The 17,690-nt window shown below is 57.9% G+C and overlaps 1 protein-coding gene across 1 annotated transcript; it reads left to right on the forward strand.

Moving 5' to 3' along the window:
• The first annotated feature begins 1,016 nt into the window (after positions 1-1,016).
• Positions 1,017-10,400, forward strand: BSND (barttin CLCNK type accessory subunit beta). Its single transcript, XM_084872854.1, has 4 exons — positions 1,017-1,305; positions 6,492-6,583; positions 8,637-8,906; positions 9,822-10,400. Exons 1-4 carry the CDS (start codon positions 1,129-1,131, stop codon positions 10,282-10,284), a joined length of 1,002 nt encoding a protein of 333 aa, XP_084728980.1. The 5' UTR covers positions 1,017-1,128; the 3' UTR covers positions 10,285-10,400.
• Positions 10,401-17,690: the final 7,290 nt, after the last annotated feature.

A 17,690-nucleotide genomic window follows, 5' to 3' on the forward strand; every position in this document is an offset into this window, starting at 1 on the left:
CCTGGGAGATGCTGTCACTATCCCCATTTTACAGAGGAGGGAAACCGAGGCACATGGAAGTAACTTGATCAAAGTCACACTGCCCCAGGGTAGAGGACCCTGAATCCCAAGCCCAGGCAATGTGCCTTTTTAAAAAATATATATATATATTTTATTGATTTTTTTACAAAGAGAAGGGGAGAGGGATAGAAAGTTAGAAATATCGATGAGAGAGAAACATCGATCAGCTGCCTCTTGCACACCCCCTACAGGGGATGTGCCCACAACCAAGGTACATGCCTTTGACTGGAATTGAACCTGGGACCCTTCAGTCTGCAGGCTGACGCTCTATCCTGAACTTTCAACCTTCCTGCTACAGTTAGGGAGTATCCAGGGTGACTAGGGGCATGGCCTCTGGGTTCACATCCCAGCTGTTGTGCCTTTTCTAGCTGTGTCACCTTGGCAAGTGACTTGTCTGTGCATTGGTGTCCTCAGAAAGTCTGTGCCTCATGGGGTTCCCCTTAGATGGGTATCGTGCTAGTATAACATGTGTAGTACAGTGCCACGCACGCAGCCACCCTCTGTAAATATGGGCTATTGTTCCTGAACCTCAGAGGGGCACATGACCTTGAGGAGTCCGGAATGCCTCAGGATTCTGCTGTGCCAGCCTGTGGGATCCTGGAGCCTCCCAGCGGCCTTCTGATGTGTTTGTGCCGCGCCCCGGACCCGCCTTCCCAGGACTGGACGGTGTGGGCCGCCCGTCCACCCAGCTCAGCCCCACGCAGGCAAATGAGGTGATGTCAAAGCCCTGGCCGGGGCCCAGCTCCTGGAACCACCCCTCTCCCTCCTGGCTTCTCCCTCCCTCGGAGCCACACACACACACACACACACTCTAGCTGGGCCGAGGGAAGGTGACGGCGTGAAGGTGGTGGTGGTGCCGGGCCCACTGAAGCGTAGCTGTCGCCTGGAGAACGTGTGGCCCAGGAGCCGCGGTGGGACCTGAGGGACCTGCCCCCTCTGCAGCTCTTAGTCCGGGTTTGCAGTGACCCCCGAGGCTCATCCTCCGGGTGCGAGGAGAGTGGTGTCCACACAGGATCGCGGGCGCCCCTCAGCGGGCAGCGGACGGCCCGCGGCCCGGCGGGGGGGGCCATGGCAGACGAGAAGACCTTCCGCATCGGCTTCATCGTGCTGGGCCTCTTCCTGCTGGCCCTGGGCACCTTCCTCATGAGCCACGACCGGCCCCAGGTCTACGGCACCTTCTACGCCATGGGCAGCGTCATGGTGATTGGGGGCGTCATCTGGAGCATGTGCCAGTGCTACCCCAAGGTAGGCAGAGGTGGGGGCAGGCTCGCTGGGGCCAGAGGGCACGGCTGAGCCTCTGTTCCAGGCATAATGCCCGTCTTTCAATCTTCTTTTCGTACACCCGCTGTGCACTCCCTTTTCTCTCCACTCATCCGTCATCTGTCCCTCCATCCATCCCTCTCTTATCGTAAGGATGTATCAGAACCCCCCCTGGATCTGGAGCCGTGAATAGGCCCCTGAGGAGACAGTGAGACCCAGCACACAGCCATCATGTGCTGGGAACCAAAGTGAGTGAGCGATGGCCACCGGCCCGGCGGGCCTGCATTCTGCACTGGATGGTCAGAGCCCGGCCTTTAGTTCCGGTGCCCTCCCAGCCTGTGAGCGACTTAGTGATGGGCGGGCACTGGCGTGGGAGTCCCGGGTGCTGGTTCCCGCTCTGTCCCAAACTCTCTGTGTGACCTCTGTCATTTCCCCACATATGCAGAAGGGAGCCAACCCCCCACTCCCGTTTCTCCCAGTTCCAGAGTTATTATGAACAGAGAAGAGATGGGATGTAGGAACGTTCTGTAAACTGCAGGGCTTTCTATGCAGGTGCATGGCTGCCAACCCTTACTGTTATCGATCCTCCAACAGCCCTGTAGGAGGAGCATGTCAGGAGGTGTAAGCCTTTAGTGCTCAGAGAGGTTGTGCGGCATTTCCAAGGTCACACAGCTGGCCAGACAGGCCCAAGGAGACAAGGAGAGGCGCCTGGGTTCTAACGTGGCCTCTGCCTCTCACTGCTTGGGAGACTTTGGTTGAGCCCCTTCCCTCTGGGTGCCTCAGTTTCCTCATTTGTACAGCACACGAGTCAGGAATGGGGGGGGGGGGAAGGGATGCATCTAAAGGCCCTGCTGGTCCAGGCATCTAGGGCTTTAGGCCCCGGGCAGCCCCCACCACCTTCAGTCCCCTCCTCACCTCCCCCTTGGGTGGCTGTGCTGGGGGGTGTCCAGGGGAGGAGGCAGGAGGGAGGAGGTTCCTGGGGGATTGGGCCTGGCTCTCCCCAGCCCTGCCCCCTCCACGGCCCAGCCCCGAGCGGGCTGTCAGAGTGTTTGGTGTTGGGGCGGTCCTGGCTGGTTTGCAGTCATTTTCCCAGCAGTTTACAGTCAACGCGCCTCTGTCTGTGCAATGCCCTGAGCACAGGTCACCGGGAGGAGAGGAACGTGGGGCCCGAGCCGCCTCCATAACCAGCTCCATCCTCCTCCCCCCCATGACGAGCAGGACCCTGGGACGGCTGGGGCACAGAGGGTAGTGTCCTTGCTGCCCTCTCCCCTTGACAAGAGCTGGCTCTGGGATGGTGGGCAGGGACCGGGTGGCAGCAGATGAGGGAGAGGGGGAGAGGGAATCTTACTGTGTATTAATGAGTAACTGTTGATAGGTCCACGTGGTCCTGAGCTGTGGAGGCAGCAGTGTGGGGTTGGAAACACGGTTTAGTGTCCAACAGGCCCAGATTCAAATCCCCCCTCCCTCCTTCGGCCTCACTTCTGTGACCTTGTCAGCGGGAGTCTCCCTGCCTCCCGAGCTAAGGGGGAGGGGCCAGTGGGGTCTTGTTTGTGGGAGACCCAGCACCACACCTGCCACAGAGCTGGTTCAATGCATTCTTCTCGGGATTGGCGTTTGTGGCCTTGGGCGGCCTCTGTGTGTGTACAGGTGTGTGTGTGTGTGTGTGTGTGTGTGTGTGTGTGTGTGTGTATGTGTTAGATCTGGCCCATGAAGTGTGATGTAAACCAGAGAGGCACACTGGGTGGGGGTGGGGGGTCAAGGGGGAGCAGGGCTGTCTCCAGCACTGGCTCCTTGGTGCCTGGGCTGTCAAAACCCTCAGCAAATGCTGGTGCCCACCCTCCCTCAGGATCCCCCCTTGCCTGATAAGTGGGGATTTCTAGATGGAAAGAAATATAAAAATAAGGGACTGGAATAAGCCAATTAAGATATGGAACTAGCCGAAACCGGTTTGGCTCAGCGGTAGAGCGTCGGTCTGCGGACCGAAAGGTCCCGGGTTCGATTCCGGTCAAGGGCATGTACCTTGGTTGCGGGCACATCCCCGGTAGGGGGTGTGCAGGAGGCAGCTGGTCGATGTTTCTCTCTCATCGACGTTTCTAGCTCTCTATCTCTCTCCCTTCCTCTCTGTAAAAAAATCAATAAAATATATTTTTTAAAAAAGATATGGAACTAGCGTTGGCCAATACCAACATGAATTCAGCTGTTCCCCTCTGTGAGGGGCTGGAGACTCACAGGGAGGACGCTTTCCTGCCTGATGGGGAGGGAGGGGCTTGCCAGAGAAGATGAGCTGAGCTTCGTGGGCTGGGGAGAGAAGTCCACCAGGAGAGAAGCTGGGAAAGACATTCCAGGCAGAAGGAGCAGCGTGAGGAGAAAGAGCGGGGGGAGGGGGGGAGGGGCGGGGAGCAGCATGGCTACAGGGGGTGGGGGGTGATGGAGGAAGGCAAGGAGGAGAGGGAATGGGGCTCAGCTCTGCAGGGCCGAGATGCCATGCGAATGAATGTGGACCTTACCCTTCAGGTGATGGGACAAGAGAGGACGTGATCAGCTTTGCAGGTGAGAAAGGTACCAGGCTGACATGGGGGGAGGAAGGTCCAGGGGCAGCCAGACCAATGGGGAGGCTCCTGCTCTGGTCCAGCTGAGAGGTGATGATCTCTCGGACCAAGGAAAGGCTGGAACCCAAGACTAGGATCTAAGGAGACATTTCTACTTCATCAAATGTATATAGCACCTGCCGTGGCTGGACCGTGGCACTGAATTTCTCAGCCGGGCGTGAGAGAGGAGGAGAAATCAGGGAGTCTATAGGTGCAGCAGTGTTAGCTGAGATGGGGCAGGGAGCTGAGGAAGGGAGGCAGGGGGAGGGGACTGGCAGAAAGGCAGTGCCTCTCACTGTCCAGCTTCTGCCTGTGCCCTTGGGTCCCCCTCCCTTCTCCTCCCTGTTCATTTGGAGCCCAGGCCCAGGCCCCTGATTGGTGGTGGATGGATCTGTCCTCTCCATCAGCCCCGCTCCTTTCCTCTGCTCCCTCCTTTTGGGAATGGCTCTGTCTAAACACAGACCTGTCTGCACTCTCTGGCTAAGAACTCCTCCAGGGCTCTCATTGGTGCTGGATAAAGACTGAACTCCTTTGTCTACTGTTCTGGGCTTTTCATGGTCTGATCTCCCCTCCCTGGCTTCAGCTCTGCTTGTCCCCCTCTCCTAAAAGGACTTGTGTTCTAAGATGCTCCAGTCTTTCCTTTTCCTTCAGGCTTTTCACAGTGGCAATGACGGTGGTGATGATGATGATGATGGTGATGGTGATAATGATGGTGATGATATGATGATGATGGTGATGGAGGTGACGATGGTGATGGAGGTGATGATGGTGATGATGGTGATGGAGGTGATGATGGTGATGGAGGTGATGATGATGATGATGATGATGGAGGTAATGATGATGAAGGTGATGATATTGATGAAAGTGATGATGGTAGTAAGGGTGATGGTGATGATGATTGTGATGGTAATGATATGATGATGGTGATAATGATAATGATAATGGTGATAATGATAATGATAATGACAATGGTGATGGTGATGATGATGGTGACAATGGTGGTGATGATGATAAGGAGGAAGATGGTGGCTGGATCATGAGATATTGAGGCAGAGGAAAGAGCAGCTTCTTCAGAGTACAGAGCCAGCTGACAAGTGCAGGGCATCCTTAGTGTGTGCGGGAGATACCCAGGCCCTGCCTTATACCCAGACATTTTGGGGGAAGCTTACCCCTGCCGGGAGTTCTAAGAACCCCTCCACCCGTCATTCCTGTCTCCCCAGCGGGAGGGAGCCTTTCTGCTGCAGACAAGTGTCTCTTACTCCCTGCACTCCATGGGAAGGGAAAGGCGCTGCTATTTATGAACCTGGTACAACGCAGAGGGTCTCATCAAATATTTGTTGAAAAAATTTTCAGTTGAGGAGAGCAAGACTCAGAAGGTAACTTCACCTTCATTTGCATCCAACTATTACTTACTGAGCAGCTACTATGTGCCAGGCATGGTGCTGGGGGTTCCTTATGTATTATCTCAAAGAATCCTCACAGCAACCTCCAGGAGACAAGCATTGCTAGTCTTACTTTTTAAAACTGTGATGAAATACACAACATAAAATTTACCATCTTAACCATGTTAAGTGTTAATTGCATCTACATTGCTGTGCATTAGCTCCCCAGAACTATGCGTCTTACACAACTTCTCCTCACCCCGTAAACAATAACGCCTGGTCCCCCTCCTGCCCGTCAGCAGCCACCACCCTTCTACTCTCTGTCTTCGTGACTCTGACTACTCCAGATGCCTCATACAAGTGGAGTCACACAGAACTTATCTTTTTTGTGATTGGCTTATTTCTTCGTGTTTTATCCAGAACTTCATTCCTTCTTGAGGCTGGCCACATTTCATTTATCCGTTCATCTGTGTAGGAGGGACCCTTGGATTGCTTTCATGTCCTGACTACTATGAAGAATACAGCAAATAGCTCTTCAAGGCTAGCCCCGCTTTACAGAGGAAGACAGGGAGGCTCTGGGTGGGCAGATGGCCTGTCCAAAGGAGGATTCTCACCCAGTGTTCCCAAAGGCAGGCTCCTCTGCTCATCCCACTGCCCTCTTCATAACCTACTCCCCTCTGCCACCCCGTGCCCACCCCATGGGTGCAGAGACCTCTTGATCCCTGAAAGTTCAGGGACAGAGACTGGTGGGCACAACCCCGGTCCTTTGTCCCCCATCACAGCCTCTTGTGTCAAGAACCATGTCCCACTCATTTGCCAGATATGGGCCAAGTGCCAGGCACATTCTGGGAACTGGATGAGGACCTGGTAAATGACAAGATGTGAGCAACTCCGGGGCAGGGTCGTTTGTCCCACTCACTCCCTGCAGACCCCTCGGGCCTACAGGAGTGCTTGGCACACAGCAGGTGCTCAATACATGCTTGTTGGGTGAAGGTAGAGCCAGGCGGGAGCCAGAGCCCAGGGTTCCATCCACCCAGTGGTGCTGGCCCTGCGCAGACCCCTCTCCTGTGGACAGGGGAAGCCCTCCCCGGTGGGCCTCTCTCCCCGGGCATGGGGGGCGGTTAGGTCGAGCTCTGGGGGAGCAGCGGCCAAGGGCGTGTGCGGGCAGCTGCAGAGAAGCTGTCTCCCCTTTGCCCTGCAGATCGCCTTTGTCCCTGCCGACTCTGAATTCCAAGGCGTCCTGTCCCCTAAGCCACCGGGCTTGCTGGAGAACGGACTCACTGCTGAGAAGAGGTAGGTGCTGGGCCCTCTGTGCTTGGGAGGGGGGCGGGGAGGAGCAGTGACCCCCCCCCCGAGGGAGGCAGTGGCCAAGCCTCCCCTTACAGAGGAGAGTGGGGGAGTGGGGTGGAGGGTGTACAGTGTCCCCCTCCTTTCTCCAGGCTCTGGCCAGGCCTTCCCACCTCACTAAGAGCGTACTGTTGCCAAAACCGGTTTGGCTCAGTGGTAGAGCATTGGTCTGCGGACTGAAAGGTCCCAGGTTCGATTCCGGTCAAGGGCATGTACATTGGTTGCAGGCACATCCCCGGTAGGAGGTGTGCAGGAGGCAGCTGGTCGTTGACGTTTCTAGCTCTCTATCCCTCTCCCTTCCTCTCTGTAAAAATTCAATTATATATATACATATATACATATATACATATACACACACATACACACACACACACACACACACACACACATATATATATATATATATATATATATATATATATATATATATATATATATAGAGAGAGAGAGAGAGAGAGAGAGAGAGAGAGAGAGAGAGAACTGTTAGAAGTCATGGATTGTTCTAAACCGAAGTGATAAGGCAAGCATTATCACTTCGGTGAGAAAACCGAGGGCCAGGGCTTTATCCTGTCTTTCCATGAACCGGTGGCAGACCAAGATCAAGACCAAAGTCAGGTTTGACCCTAAATCCCAAAGGGCTGTGACGACGGCTACCATAAACCGGGGCGTGAGGATGGCCCGGCACAGCCCAGGGCCCCGCCGCCGTCTGCTGTGTGACTTTGGGACAGGGGCGTGCCTCCCGTTGCCCCCTCTGTAAATGGGGACACAAATCTATGGCACCTTCTTCCTGGGGGTTCAGTGAGAGAATAATGTAAGCAAAGTGCTAAGAACAGCACCTGGTGCAGGGCGGGCCCCTGGGAAGTGTTCGCCGTCATTCGTAAGAAGAGCCTCCTTAGCATCGCAGGCCGAGTCAGACATGTGCCCCGTTTCCTCCTTCCGTCCTCCCAGAGACCCTGTGATGGGGCGTGGAGGGGAGGCCCGCCTTTTATCCAGATGCCGAAACCGAGGCTCAGGAAGTGTAAGCACAAGCCTCAAACCCACGGGGAGTCGGTGACAGATCAGACCAGGCCTGCTTTTGTCTCTGAAGGCGGCACACGGTGGCTCAGCAGGACACGGCAGGGAGCAGGCCAGCCTGGGAGAGATGGGACCAGCCCCTGGGGGCTGTCACTCGGTGCTCAGGGGGCCTGGTGCAGGTCCAGGGTCCCGCTGGGCTCTTGAACGCTCTCTGCTTGGCTGGGGGAAGGAAGTCCTGATGGCATTCTATGTTCCTGGCACAGAGCGACCGGATGTCCTGGGGAATGAGATGACAGGCCCTGGGTGGGCATGGGGGCCAGCCTCAGGACCGGTCGCATGGGGAGGGCAGCTGTGACAGAGCCCAGGCTCCAGCTGCCCTGAGTCACGGGCTCCTCCTGTCACTTCTCAGCCGCGGAACCCTGCAGGGGACCTAGTCCCTGCACCTCACTTTCTGTCGGGACTGGAGGGAGCAGTAGGAAACGTGATGTCTGAGCCCCGGCACCAAGCCTGCCAGTCTCGTGCCTCAGTTTCCCTCAGTACCTCCCAGAGTGAGGGAGAGGATTGGATGAGCTGCCTGACAGAGCCCCGCAGGCAAAGAGCATCTAATTACTGCCGCCACGTCCTCGTTGGGAAAATGAGGATGATTATTCCGCTTAAAAGAGTTCAGAATAATCGTTCTCACTTTTCCAGTGAGGTCGTAGCATAGCCTGTTGAACCCAGCCAACTCAGCCCAGGAGCCTGGTCTTCCTTTTGTGGCTGCTCCCTGGGGGTTAACTTTGGAGACTCGGAGCGAAGGGAACACGGGCTGCCTCGCTGGGCCTCAGACTCCCCACCCGTGAGCTAGGTCCATGATGACGCTGAGGCCTCCTGCAGAGCAGGGAGGACCCGGCGGCCAGAGCGGGCGGGCCGGGGGACAGCACTCTGCCGAATGAATCCTTGCCCACCTGCCTGTTCTCTCTCCTGCCGTCTGCCGTGCCCCAACCAGCACCCAGCCCCCCTACGTCCGGCTGTGGGAGGACGCCGCCTACGACCAGAGCCTGCCGGACTTCAGCCACATCCGGATGAAGGTCCTGGGCTACAGCGAGGACCCCCGCCCCCTGCTGGCCCCTGAGCGGGGGCGGCCGCAGCTGCGAGCTGGGGACAGCGGGGAAGGCGGCCCTCGCGATGCTCAGGCCCGGATGGAGGCTGCCGTGGTGGTCCACAGGGGCTCGGATGAGGACGAGGGAGCAAGAGACCCAATGCAGAGCGGTCCCAGGTGCGTGTGCCCAGGGCAGGAGCGGGATGCTGCCACTCTGGGGTGAAGGAGGAGGGATGTGGGCCATGAGGGCTGGCTGGGTGGGAGCAGGCAGAGGGCGGCAGGTGTAGCAGATGCATGAATCGGGGGCTTAGATGGGCCCGGGTTCAAATCCCAGCTGCACTGCTGTGTAACCTGGGCAAGTTCCTCACCGTCCTGAGCCTCAGTTTCCCCACATGGGAACAATCCCTCCCACCTCTGAGGGGTGTTGTGGAGATGGAACAGTGCATGTAAGGGTCACATACCATAGACCTCTGCACTGCCTGAATGCCTGTCATGTGTGGCGGGGGGCGGGAGGCCTGGAGCCAGAGGACCTGAGTTCAAATCCAGACCCTGCCCCTGATGGGCTCGTGACCTCAGGCAGGTCACTCCCCACCCCGCCCCGTCCAGGGATGTTTATGAATTGGGTTCCTTATTCATCCATGTATTTACTCATCCTACCACTGTTCCTGGGCACCTGCTCCGTGCCAGGCCCGATGGCCCCCACCTGCAGGAGCTCCCGGTCCAGTGGGGGAAGCAGGTGAGGGAGCAGAAGGTGACACCCAGTGAGCTGGGGGCTGAGGGCCCAGAGGAGAAGGCTGAGAGATTGGGGAAGTGGAGGAATGGCCTGGTTTGGATAATAACGCGATAAGGGCTCGTTTCTTGAGCACCTACTGGGTGCCAGGCCTTGTGCAAAGTGCTTTGAACACACGGTCTGCTGTAAACCTCAGAGGCTCCAGAGGAGCGGATATTCTTATTTCTTTCAGCTTCCAGGGGAGGAAACTGAGGCCCAGACAGCTGGGCTCGCCTGCCCTGGCCTTGCAGCCGGAGGCGGAGGCTTAGACTCAGGCAATCTGACTCAAGCCACCCTTGCTCTCTCTGGCTTTGTCCCTGCAGCTCCCCAGCCCCTCCCCGGGGTCCTGCACCTCTGGCTTCCTTCCAGGAGGAAATGGGCATGGGCTCCAGTGAGGGCAGCAGCCCCGACCCGTCTCCGCCGGAGGGGGAGGAGCCTGGCCCCCCGCCGGGGGAGCCCTGGGCCTGCAGGTGCCAGCTGGACCGCTTCCACGACTTCGCTCTGATCGATGCCCCCGCGCCGGAGGACGCACCGCCAGCGGGACAGTGGTGGGATGCGGCCCTCCCCAGCTGCGGGCCGCGGTCCCCGCGGACGGGAGAGGAGGACGAGGCTTCTGACACAGGCGCAGAGGAGCCGGAGCAGGAGGAGGAGGACTTGTACTACGGGCTGCCCGACAGCCCCGGGGACCCCCTCCCGGACAAGGAACTGGGCTTTGAGCCCGAAGCCCAGGGCTTCGATGGAACTGCCCCCGGGTGCGAGCCTGGCACAGCCACCAGCCCCGTGTGATTTCCCAGGGCCTCGGTTTCCCGGTCTGCGAAACGGGGTTGTCTGGAGTGTCCGAGAGACGGTGGGCCCTGGAGCCCCCGGAGCACTGTAAAGAAACACGCAGGGAAGGGGCGGCTATTTTCCGTGGATCACGGCCACGCCATCGTTATTTCGGGGGGTAGAGCTGTGAAGGGGGAACGTGGCTCAGTTAGATCTGCAGCAGCTGGGCCTCCGGAGCCTTCTCCGCCTCCCCCCAGAACTGCCTCTGAACAGGCGCCTCCTGGGCTCCGCTGGCTCTCTGGTCCCTGAGAAGGCCTCTCAGGGCGGCCGTTCCTGCTGAGCCTCGTAGTCTGCCATGTGATCTGCCTTCACCCAGGGCTGACTGCGCGTCCCCCACCCACGTCCCTCCTGTGGCTCCTGTTCTATGGGATCCAAAACCTTCCATGACTGGCCTCTGCTGACCTCCCAACTTACTCCCCCTCCAGCCCACGCCACACCCTCTGCTCCTCAACCCCAATGCGTGTCCTACCACACACACACATATACATGCACACACATGCGTGCACACATGTGCGCTGCTACCCATGCCCTCCCATGCCACCTCTCTGCCAGGAAGCCCTTTGATCTCTCGTCTGCAGAGCAAATTTATATTCAAACCCTCGCCCAGATGTCCCTGCTCTGAAAGCCTTTCCCGCTGTCACCCCTCTGGGGACAACGTCATCCTGGCTCCCTCGTGCTGTCATGGCGTCTTGCACGCTTGTCCCTGGGCCGTGAGTGCAGAGGCCAGCGCCCTTGCTCTGCTCACGTTGTACCCCCTGAGCCGGGTCAGTGCTCGCTGAGGGCGGACGGAACTGACCAGAGCCCAGGAAGCGTTTGCAGAGAACGTCCTCTCCCCGACTTCCCCCAACGCTTAGCTCCCGCCCTTGACGCCCCGGCACTCACACTTTCCCATGGCCTCATCGGAGTCCCAGAGCCAGGCTCAGAGCCCTGAGCAGCCCCGCGCCCTGCAGAACACACGGCATTGGTTTAGGGCTGTGGGCTGACAGGAAACGTCCCGGCTTCATTCAATGTGAGGCAGGTGGCGTTGACTGAGCATCCGCTCTGTGGCAGGCACTCCGCCAGGATCTTTAGGGAGGAAGAGACATGAACTGATAGCAGTTCTTGTCCTCAGAGGACTCACCATCCGGTGAGCTTGGTTTTCTTGTAAGTTAGGGGAAGAGTGCAGAGCAGGGGCCGAGGTGGGCGCGGAGGAAACACTGGCACAACAGAGGCAGCGGGGGGACCTGGGACCAGCGAGTCTGCGTCAGCAGCCCCTGGCGACGCCCCTGTATCTCAGCAGCAGCATGGCACAGAGCAATGCCATCCGTGCCCTCAGCTCTGCCACGCCCCTCAGTGCCCGCACAGGGACCTGGCAGATGCTTCAGGGGCAGGGGCAGTGGCACTACCTCAAACCAGGCCCACGGATGAAGAGCTTGCCCTGGGGCCTCCTGGACCGGGAGACCCCCTCCTGGCCTGGCCTCTGCGTCCGGGCTGGGGACCCACGGTGGCAAAGGGATGCCCTCTGTGCTGGGTCAGAAGGGCACAGCCTCCTCAACCTCCCTTAACACCTCCTCTCCCCCCAGCTTACGAGGCGGAGTGTGTGTTCTGTGCTCTGTTTACGGAGCTGGGGAGGCTGAGCCGCCTCAGAAACAGCTGGCACGGACGGACGGACGGACGGCTGAAATAAAACCGCTTGCACCGTTCAGAAGGGTCACTGTCCTTCACCTGCACATTCTTTCATGTCAAGCCACCTGCTCCCCTCTGGCCAGGGCCGCTGAGGCATCGTGCCCGGCGGGCACCGTGGGCGCCCTCTGGAGAGTGCACGCCGGGCACAGCGGGCGGCAGGGGGACGCTGGGTGCTGTGGGGCTCGCGTGGCCCCCGTGGCCCTGAGTCGCCGTGGGGGGCGTCCCCAGGCCTTTCCAGAGACCAGAGCCTCTCCAGTGAGGCGGCCAGCAGGGAGACGCCAGCCCCATCCTACTGCCCGAGGGCTTGGGGCAGCGGAGGGAGATGGCGAGGCATGGTCTGGGCTGCAGTCCCGGCTCCCCCACCGCCTTGCTGTGCGATGGGGAGACCCCGTGCCCCGTCTTCCCAGGACAGTCCTGTGATTCAGCGTAGTTGCTAGCGGGGCGCCTTCACTCTCATCCATCTGGATGATAAGCTCCATCGGCACCGGCCTCTGTGCCCGCGGGCGGGTCCGGCTGCCTGTGGACCTGTTTCCGGGTGTGCACAGGGGGTGTGTGGGCCCGTCTCTGAGCTTGGCAGGGGTTCGGGGGTGGGGGTGTCTGACGGAACCGGCTGCGATGCCTGCAGGAGCCCACCAGGAGCTCTCCAGCGGCTGATGGGTGGGTGCAGACTCAGTGCAGGGAGAGCACCGGGGGCAGCTCTGTAGGAGGGAGGGGAAGGATTGTGGGGTTGGGCTGGTGGAGGTGACGGGGGTGAGGGAGTGGGGCTCTGCTAGGATTGGGTACCGCCCTGAAGCAGGCGAGTTCTGCGATGCAGCTCCTCGTGGAGGGGAGGTTCAGCACGAGCCGGAGCTGAGCTGTAAATGGCGCGGGAGCAGCGGCTCGTCCCGCCAGGACGGGGATGTGCGCTCCTGCGGTGGCTGTGACCACGCTCCTGCCGCCTGTGCTGGGCCGGGCTGCCGCGTAGCCTTGACCGTCAGGGCCCCAGAGCGGCCTTGTCTGAGGCTGACGTTCTGTGAACTTGCTCGCGGTCAGCAGAGCAGCAAGGCCTCTCTGAGGGCCGCTCCCGGCTGACTGCCGGCTCCCTCCGGCCTCACTGCTGGGCGGGCCCTGCGCGGGGCTGCTGGTGACTGAGGAGGCGGGAGGCAGCTGTGCTGTGCATTTCACTAGAAAGGAAGGGTCGGCGGCTTTTGGACAGTTTGAAGAGCAGGGGGCAGGGGGCTCTACTCTGACCACCTGAGCTCTGAGGCCTGAGCCTGCTCCCCTGGCCGAGCTGCCTTCCAGGCCCCTCTCGCTGGTGGATTCATGGGGTGGGGAGAGGGCACCTGTCCGGCAGGTCCCCGGGGGGAGGGGTGGGGCGCAGCAGGGCCGGAGGAGCAGTCTCGGTGAGCCCGGGATTCCAGCTTCCAGCCCCAGGCTCCAGGTTTGTGTACCATGGCAGGAATCCCTGCCCCTTTCGCCCTCCCGGGAGGTCAGAGGGACTTTGGAAGTTTCCACTCTGGGAGGAAAAGGCCTTGGAGCCATGGAGGGATGGCCCCTGCCCTAACTGGGCGAGAGAGTGGTCCTGGGCAGGGAGCGGGGTTCCTGCTGACTGCTTGCCGCGACCTTGGGCATGTCCCAGCCTCTGTTCTCTGTGATTAGGTGGAGGCGGACGAGATTCCGCTTCTCCCCCCAGGGCTGAGGCACTGTGCCAGGCAGCCAGGTGACAGGACTGAGCCCCAGGTTTCTGTAAAAGGAAGACATGGTAATACTGGGAGATGGCCAAAGAGCATCACCATTCTGAAATATATATATATCCACACACACACACACACACACACACACACACATATATATATGGGGGGGGGGGAGAGGGCCCATATAGGAAAAGAAAAGCATTTCAGCCACATAAAAGATCCGTGACCCCATAAAAGAAATAAATGAGCCCAGGCCAGATGGCTTAGGTTGCCGGTTCAATCCCCAGTCAGGGCATGCACAGGAGGCAACCGATGTTTCTCTCTCTCTCCTGCCATTTTTCTTTCTCTAAAATCAGTAAGAAAACATATCCTTGGGTAAAGATTAAAACAAACAAAAAACAAATGAAAACATGGTCAACCTCAGACATAATCAAAGGAATGCAAATTAAATCCGGAAACCAGGTTTCATCCATGGCACCGGCCACATGCTATAAAGATGACAGCAACAGGAGGCAGACTGTGGAGGAGCAGGATCTGTCGGACATTGCTTTGGGAAATAGAATCGATGCCAGTGTTGGGGGTAATACGGCAGTGGGCGGTTAGTGCCCCCACGTGTAGAAATTATCTAAGGAAACAATCAGCCAAGATATACTTCCAGCAGGCGTGTATTGTGGCCTTGTCTGCGACGGTTCAACTACAGGAATAATCCAAACAGCCAGCAATAGGAGCTTGACTAACAAATGCCACTCTATGCCAGGGAGTGGCATACGCCCATTAACATGACGACTCTCCCCAGTTCTTGATGTGGGAAGATGCTTATGATATGTAATTAATAAAAATAGGGATTGTAAAGTAGAATGCAGCCGAAACCGGTTTGGCTATGTGGATAGAGTGTTGGTCTGTGGACTGAAAGGTCCCAGGTTAGATTCTGGTCAAGGGCATGTACGTTGGTTGCGGGCACATCGCCGGTGGGGGGTGTGCAGGAAGCAGCTGATTGATGTTTCTCTTTCATTGATGTTTCTAGCTCTCTATCCCTCTCCCTTCCTCTCTGTAAAAAAAGTCAATAAAATATAAATTAAAAAAAGATAATTGTTTAAAAAAATAATAAATAATAAATAAAGTAGAATGCAGCAAACACTGTTAATTCCCTCATACCTTGATGATGACAGGCCCACTCCCGGGTAATAAATTAGGGCTGGCCCGAAGCCAGTCACCACAACCCTGCTCGCCGCGGCCAGTCTGGCCAGTGAGGCCTGGAGAGAAATTTGTTGGGGTCACTTCTGAGAGAAAAAGCGGGAGTGGTTAGTTCTGCTGGCCTTGAATACAGACTCAGCGGCTGCAGCTGTCTTGGAACCGTGAGGAAAATGCCAAGAGTTGATCCTCTGACCTGTGACCTCGTGAACCAAAGCCAGCAAACACCGGTCTTCTAGCTCCCTGAGAAGATTTAGCCCCTGTTTGTTTGAGCGCCTCCCAGCAGACAGAGAATGTGACCCTATGCACAGACATAAACACAGGAGCGTACAGAGATGGCTCTGCGTGGTGGGATTCTTCTTTATGAAATGTCTACATGTAAGTCATAATCAGAAAATGACTTATTTACATTCAGAAAATAAAAATGATTCTGCTTCTGTTTAAAAAAATAATAATAATAAACCAAATATTGGGTGCCAGAAGCAGCTCCCTCCGCTGGGGGAGCCGGAGGGAAGCCAGGGGGAAGCGCTGGTCGCTGGCAGGCAGGAGCGCAGACTCAGACAGCGATGGAGACTGGGCTTGGCTCACCAAGGTCCCCTCCGAACAGCGTGTGAGTCCAGCCTGAGGGAGGAGGCGGGCAGACATCCCAGGGAAACCCAGAAACTTGAGGCTTTGCCAGAAGAGGAGTCCCAGGAGCTGCTCTGAGGGGCTGGGGCTCCCCTTCCACGGTCCTCTCCCTCCCGCCCACTCCCGCAGCCAGAAGGCTCCCCCGCCCCCTCTGGGCTTTGAGGCCGGACCCCCAACCTTGGCACGTCCCTCAGCTCCCAGGATGCCTGGGGCCTCACACCCTGAGGTCCAGCCTCCAGTCCTCTGCCTTCAGCCGCCCTCCACGCTGGTTCTCCGGGTGGATGACCGGGAGGAAGGGCCGTGTGGGCACCGGGAGGATCAGGGGGTGCGGGCGGAGGCCCCAGGACAGGGGCAGCCCCAGAGTCTGCAGGTGGCGCTGGCAGTTGGGCAGCACCTGTATTGGCCGTAAACACAGGTTCAGAACAAGCAGCGCTGCCCTCTCTTCTCACCACAAGCCTGGGATTAATTATCTCCGTGAAGGTGACCCGGGGAGAAGGCAGAGGGAACGGACAGGGACATGCGCTCCAGGGCGGGGCCCCCTCTCCACCCGGCACCTGTCCCCGGCCTCTGCGCTGATGGGACACAGGCCGTCACAGCCAGACCCTCCCGGGCGCCGGGAGCCGTTCCCAGCCCCTGGCACGATAACCTGATGTTAATGAGCCTCCGGACAGACCAGAGGAGCACGCCCGGGGAGGAGCGGGGCAGAGGCGAACTGGGACAGGACCCCTTCAGGGGCGGGAGCCTGGGCATCACCATGGGTCACACCAGACCCGGGGATCAGCTATGTCAGTGTTTTTCAACCTTTTTTGGGCAAAGGCACACTTGTTTCATGAAAAAAATCACGAGGCACACCACCATTAGAAAATGTTAAAAAATTTAACTCTGTGCCTATATTGACTATATATAAAGTAATTCTCTTGAATAGGAATCAAATAAACACAAAGAAAGTATTTTATAATTACTTTATTATGAAATATTAAGTAAACAAAATAGTGAAAAATTATAAAATTCTTGTCTTGTCTGCACCTACGGCACACCAGGCAACATCTCGCGGCACACTAGTGTGCAGCGGAACAGCGGTTGAAAAACGCTGAGCTATGTCACCCCTTCCTGTGCCTTTGGAGCGGGGAGACCCGTCTGGGCAGCTCGCTGTCCCCAGTGACTCCAGTTTTCTTGTCTCTCTCCCGTTCCTGCCGCCTCCTCCCTTGGGCCCCCTTCCTCTCGGAATGATGATGCCCAGGCCATCTGCCCGAGCCTCGGGATAACAGGGTGCCAGCCAATGCCGCCCACCTCCTCCCAGGGAGCACCTCTGCTCTCCCCTGCCTGGGGGAGCGGTCCAGGCCCTGCCCTTATTCTGTTTTATTTTATTTATTTTTTTAAATTGATTTCAGAGAGGAAGGGAGAGGGAAACAGAAACATTAATGATGAGAGAATCATTGCTTGGCTGCCTCCTGCACATCCCCTACGAGGGATTGAGCCTGCAACCCAGGCATGTGCCCTTGACCAGAATGGAACCCAGGTCCCTTCAGTCCGCAGGCCAATGCTCTATCCACTGAGCCAAACCGGTTTGAGCAAGACCTTGCCTTTATTCTTTCTGGGCTCTACTCCCGCCTCAGTTTCCTCTCCCTTACAATGGGACAGCAGCCCTGTCTGCCCACCTCCGAGGGCTGGGCGAGGCCTGGGAACCCGGTAAGGAGGCTGTGGCTGGGACGGGTCCCAGGGCTTCTGGCCCTTCTCCCAAGCTCAGACGCCTGCCCTCCCTGCACCATTAACACCCCGACCAGGAAGTGATGGAAATATTTGGACAGAGGTGAGGCCTAGCGACCCTGGAAGCTGCCAATGGCACATTCCTCCTGGTCGCCAGCCACACTTGCCTGGGGCCCTGGGGCTGCTGCCGGATTCTTTCCTTGTACCCGAGACCTCAGGGCACTGGATGCAAATTGGGTGCATGCCTTTGGGGTCTTTGGATCCCAAAGTCCAGTGTGGTGATACAGTTGGGTGTGTTTGTATGTGACCCCTTACAGCCCCTGTCCGTCCTCTCCCTGCGTGCCTGCGTCTCTCCCGCTGGTTCTGCTCTGAGAACACAAAGCATTTTCACACCTGTCGTGGCATTTGGTCCCCCAGGCCTGTCTGACCTGGGAGTACTTCCTGGAGGAGGCGGCTCTGGGGCGGGTTCCAAGGATGTGCAGGAGTTATCAGGTGAAGCTGCTG

This window comes from Pipistrellus hanaki (assembly GCF_964339955.1).
Source record: "Pipistrellus hanaki genome assembly, chromosome: 2".
NCBI classification, from domain to species: domain Eukaryota; kingdom Metazoa; phylum Chordata; class Mammalia; order Chiroptera; family Vespertilionidae; genus Pipistrellus; species Pipistrellus hanaki.

Bases quoted from the DNA above. Each gene is read 5' to 3' on its own strand.
- BSND (XM_084872854.1), top strand. From the start codon at position 1,129: ATGGCAGACGAGAAGACCTTCCGCATCGGCTTCATCGTGCTGGGCCTC. The intron at 6,584-8,636 runs GTAGGTGCTGGG...TGCCCCAACCAG, and splicing joins GGACTCACTGCTGAGAAGAG to CACCCAGCCCCCCTACGTCC. The intron at 8,907-9,821 runs GTGCGTGTGCCC...TTGTCCCTGCAG, and splicing joins CCAATGCAGAGCGGTCCCAG to CTCCCCAGCCCCTCCCCGGG.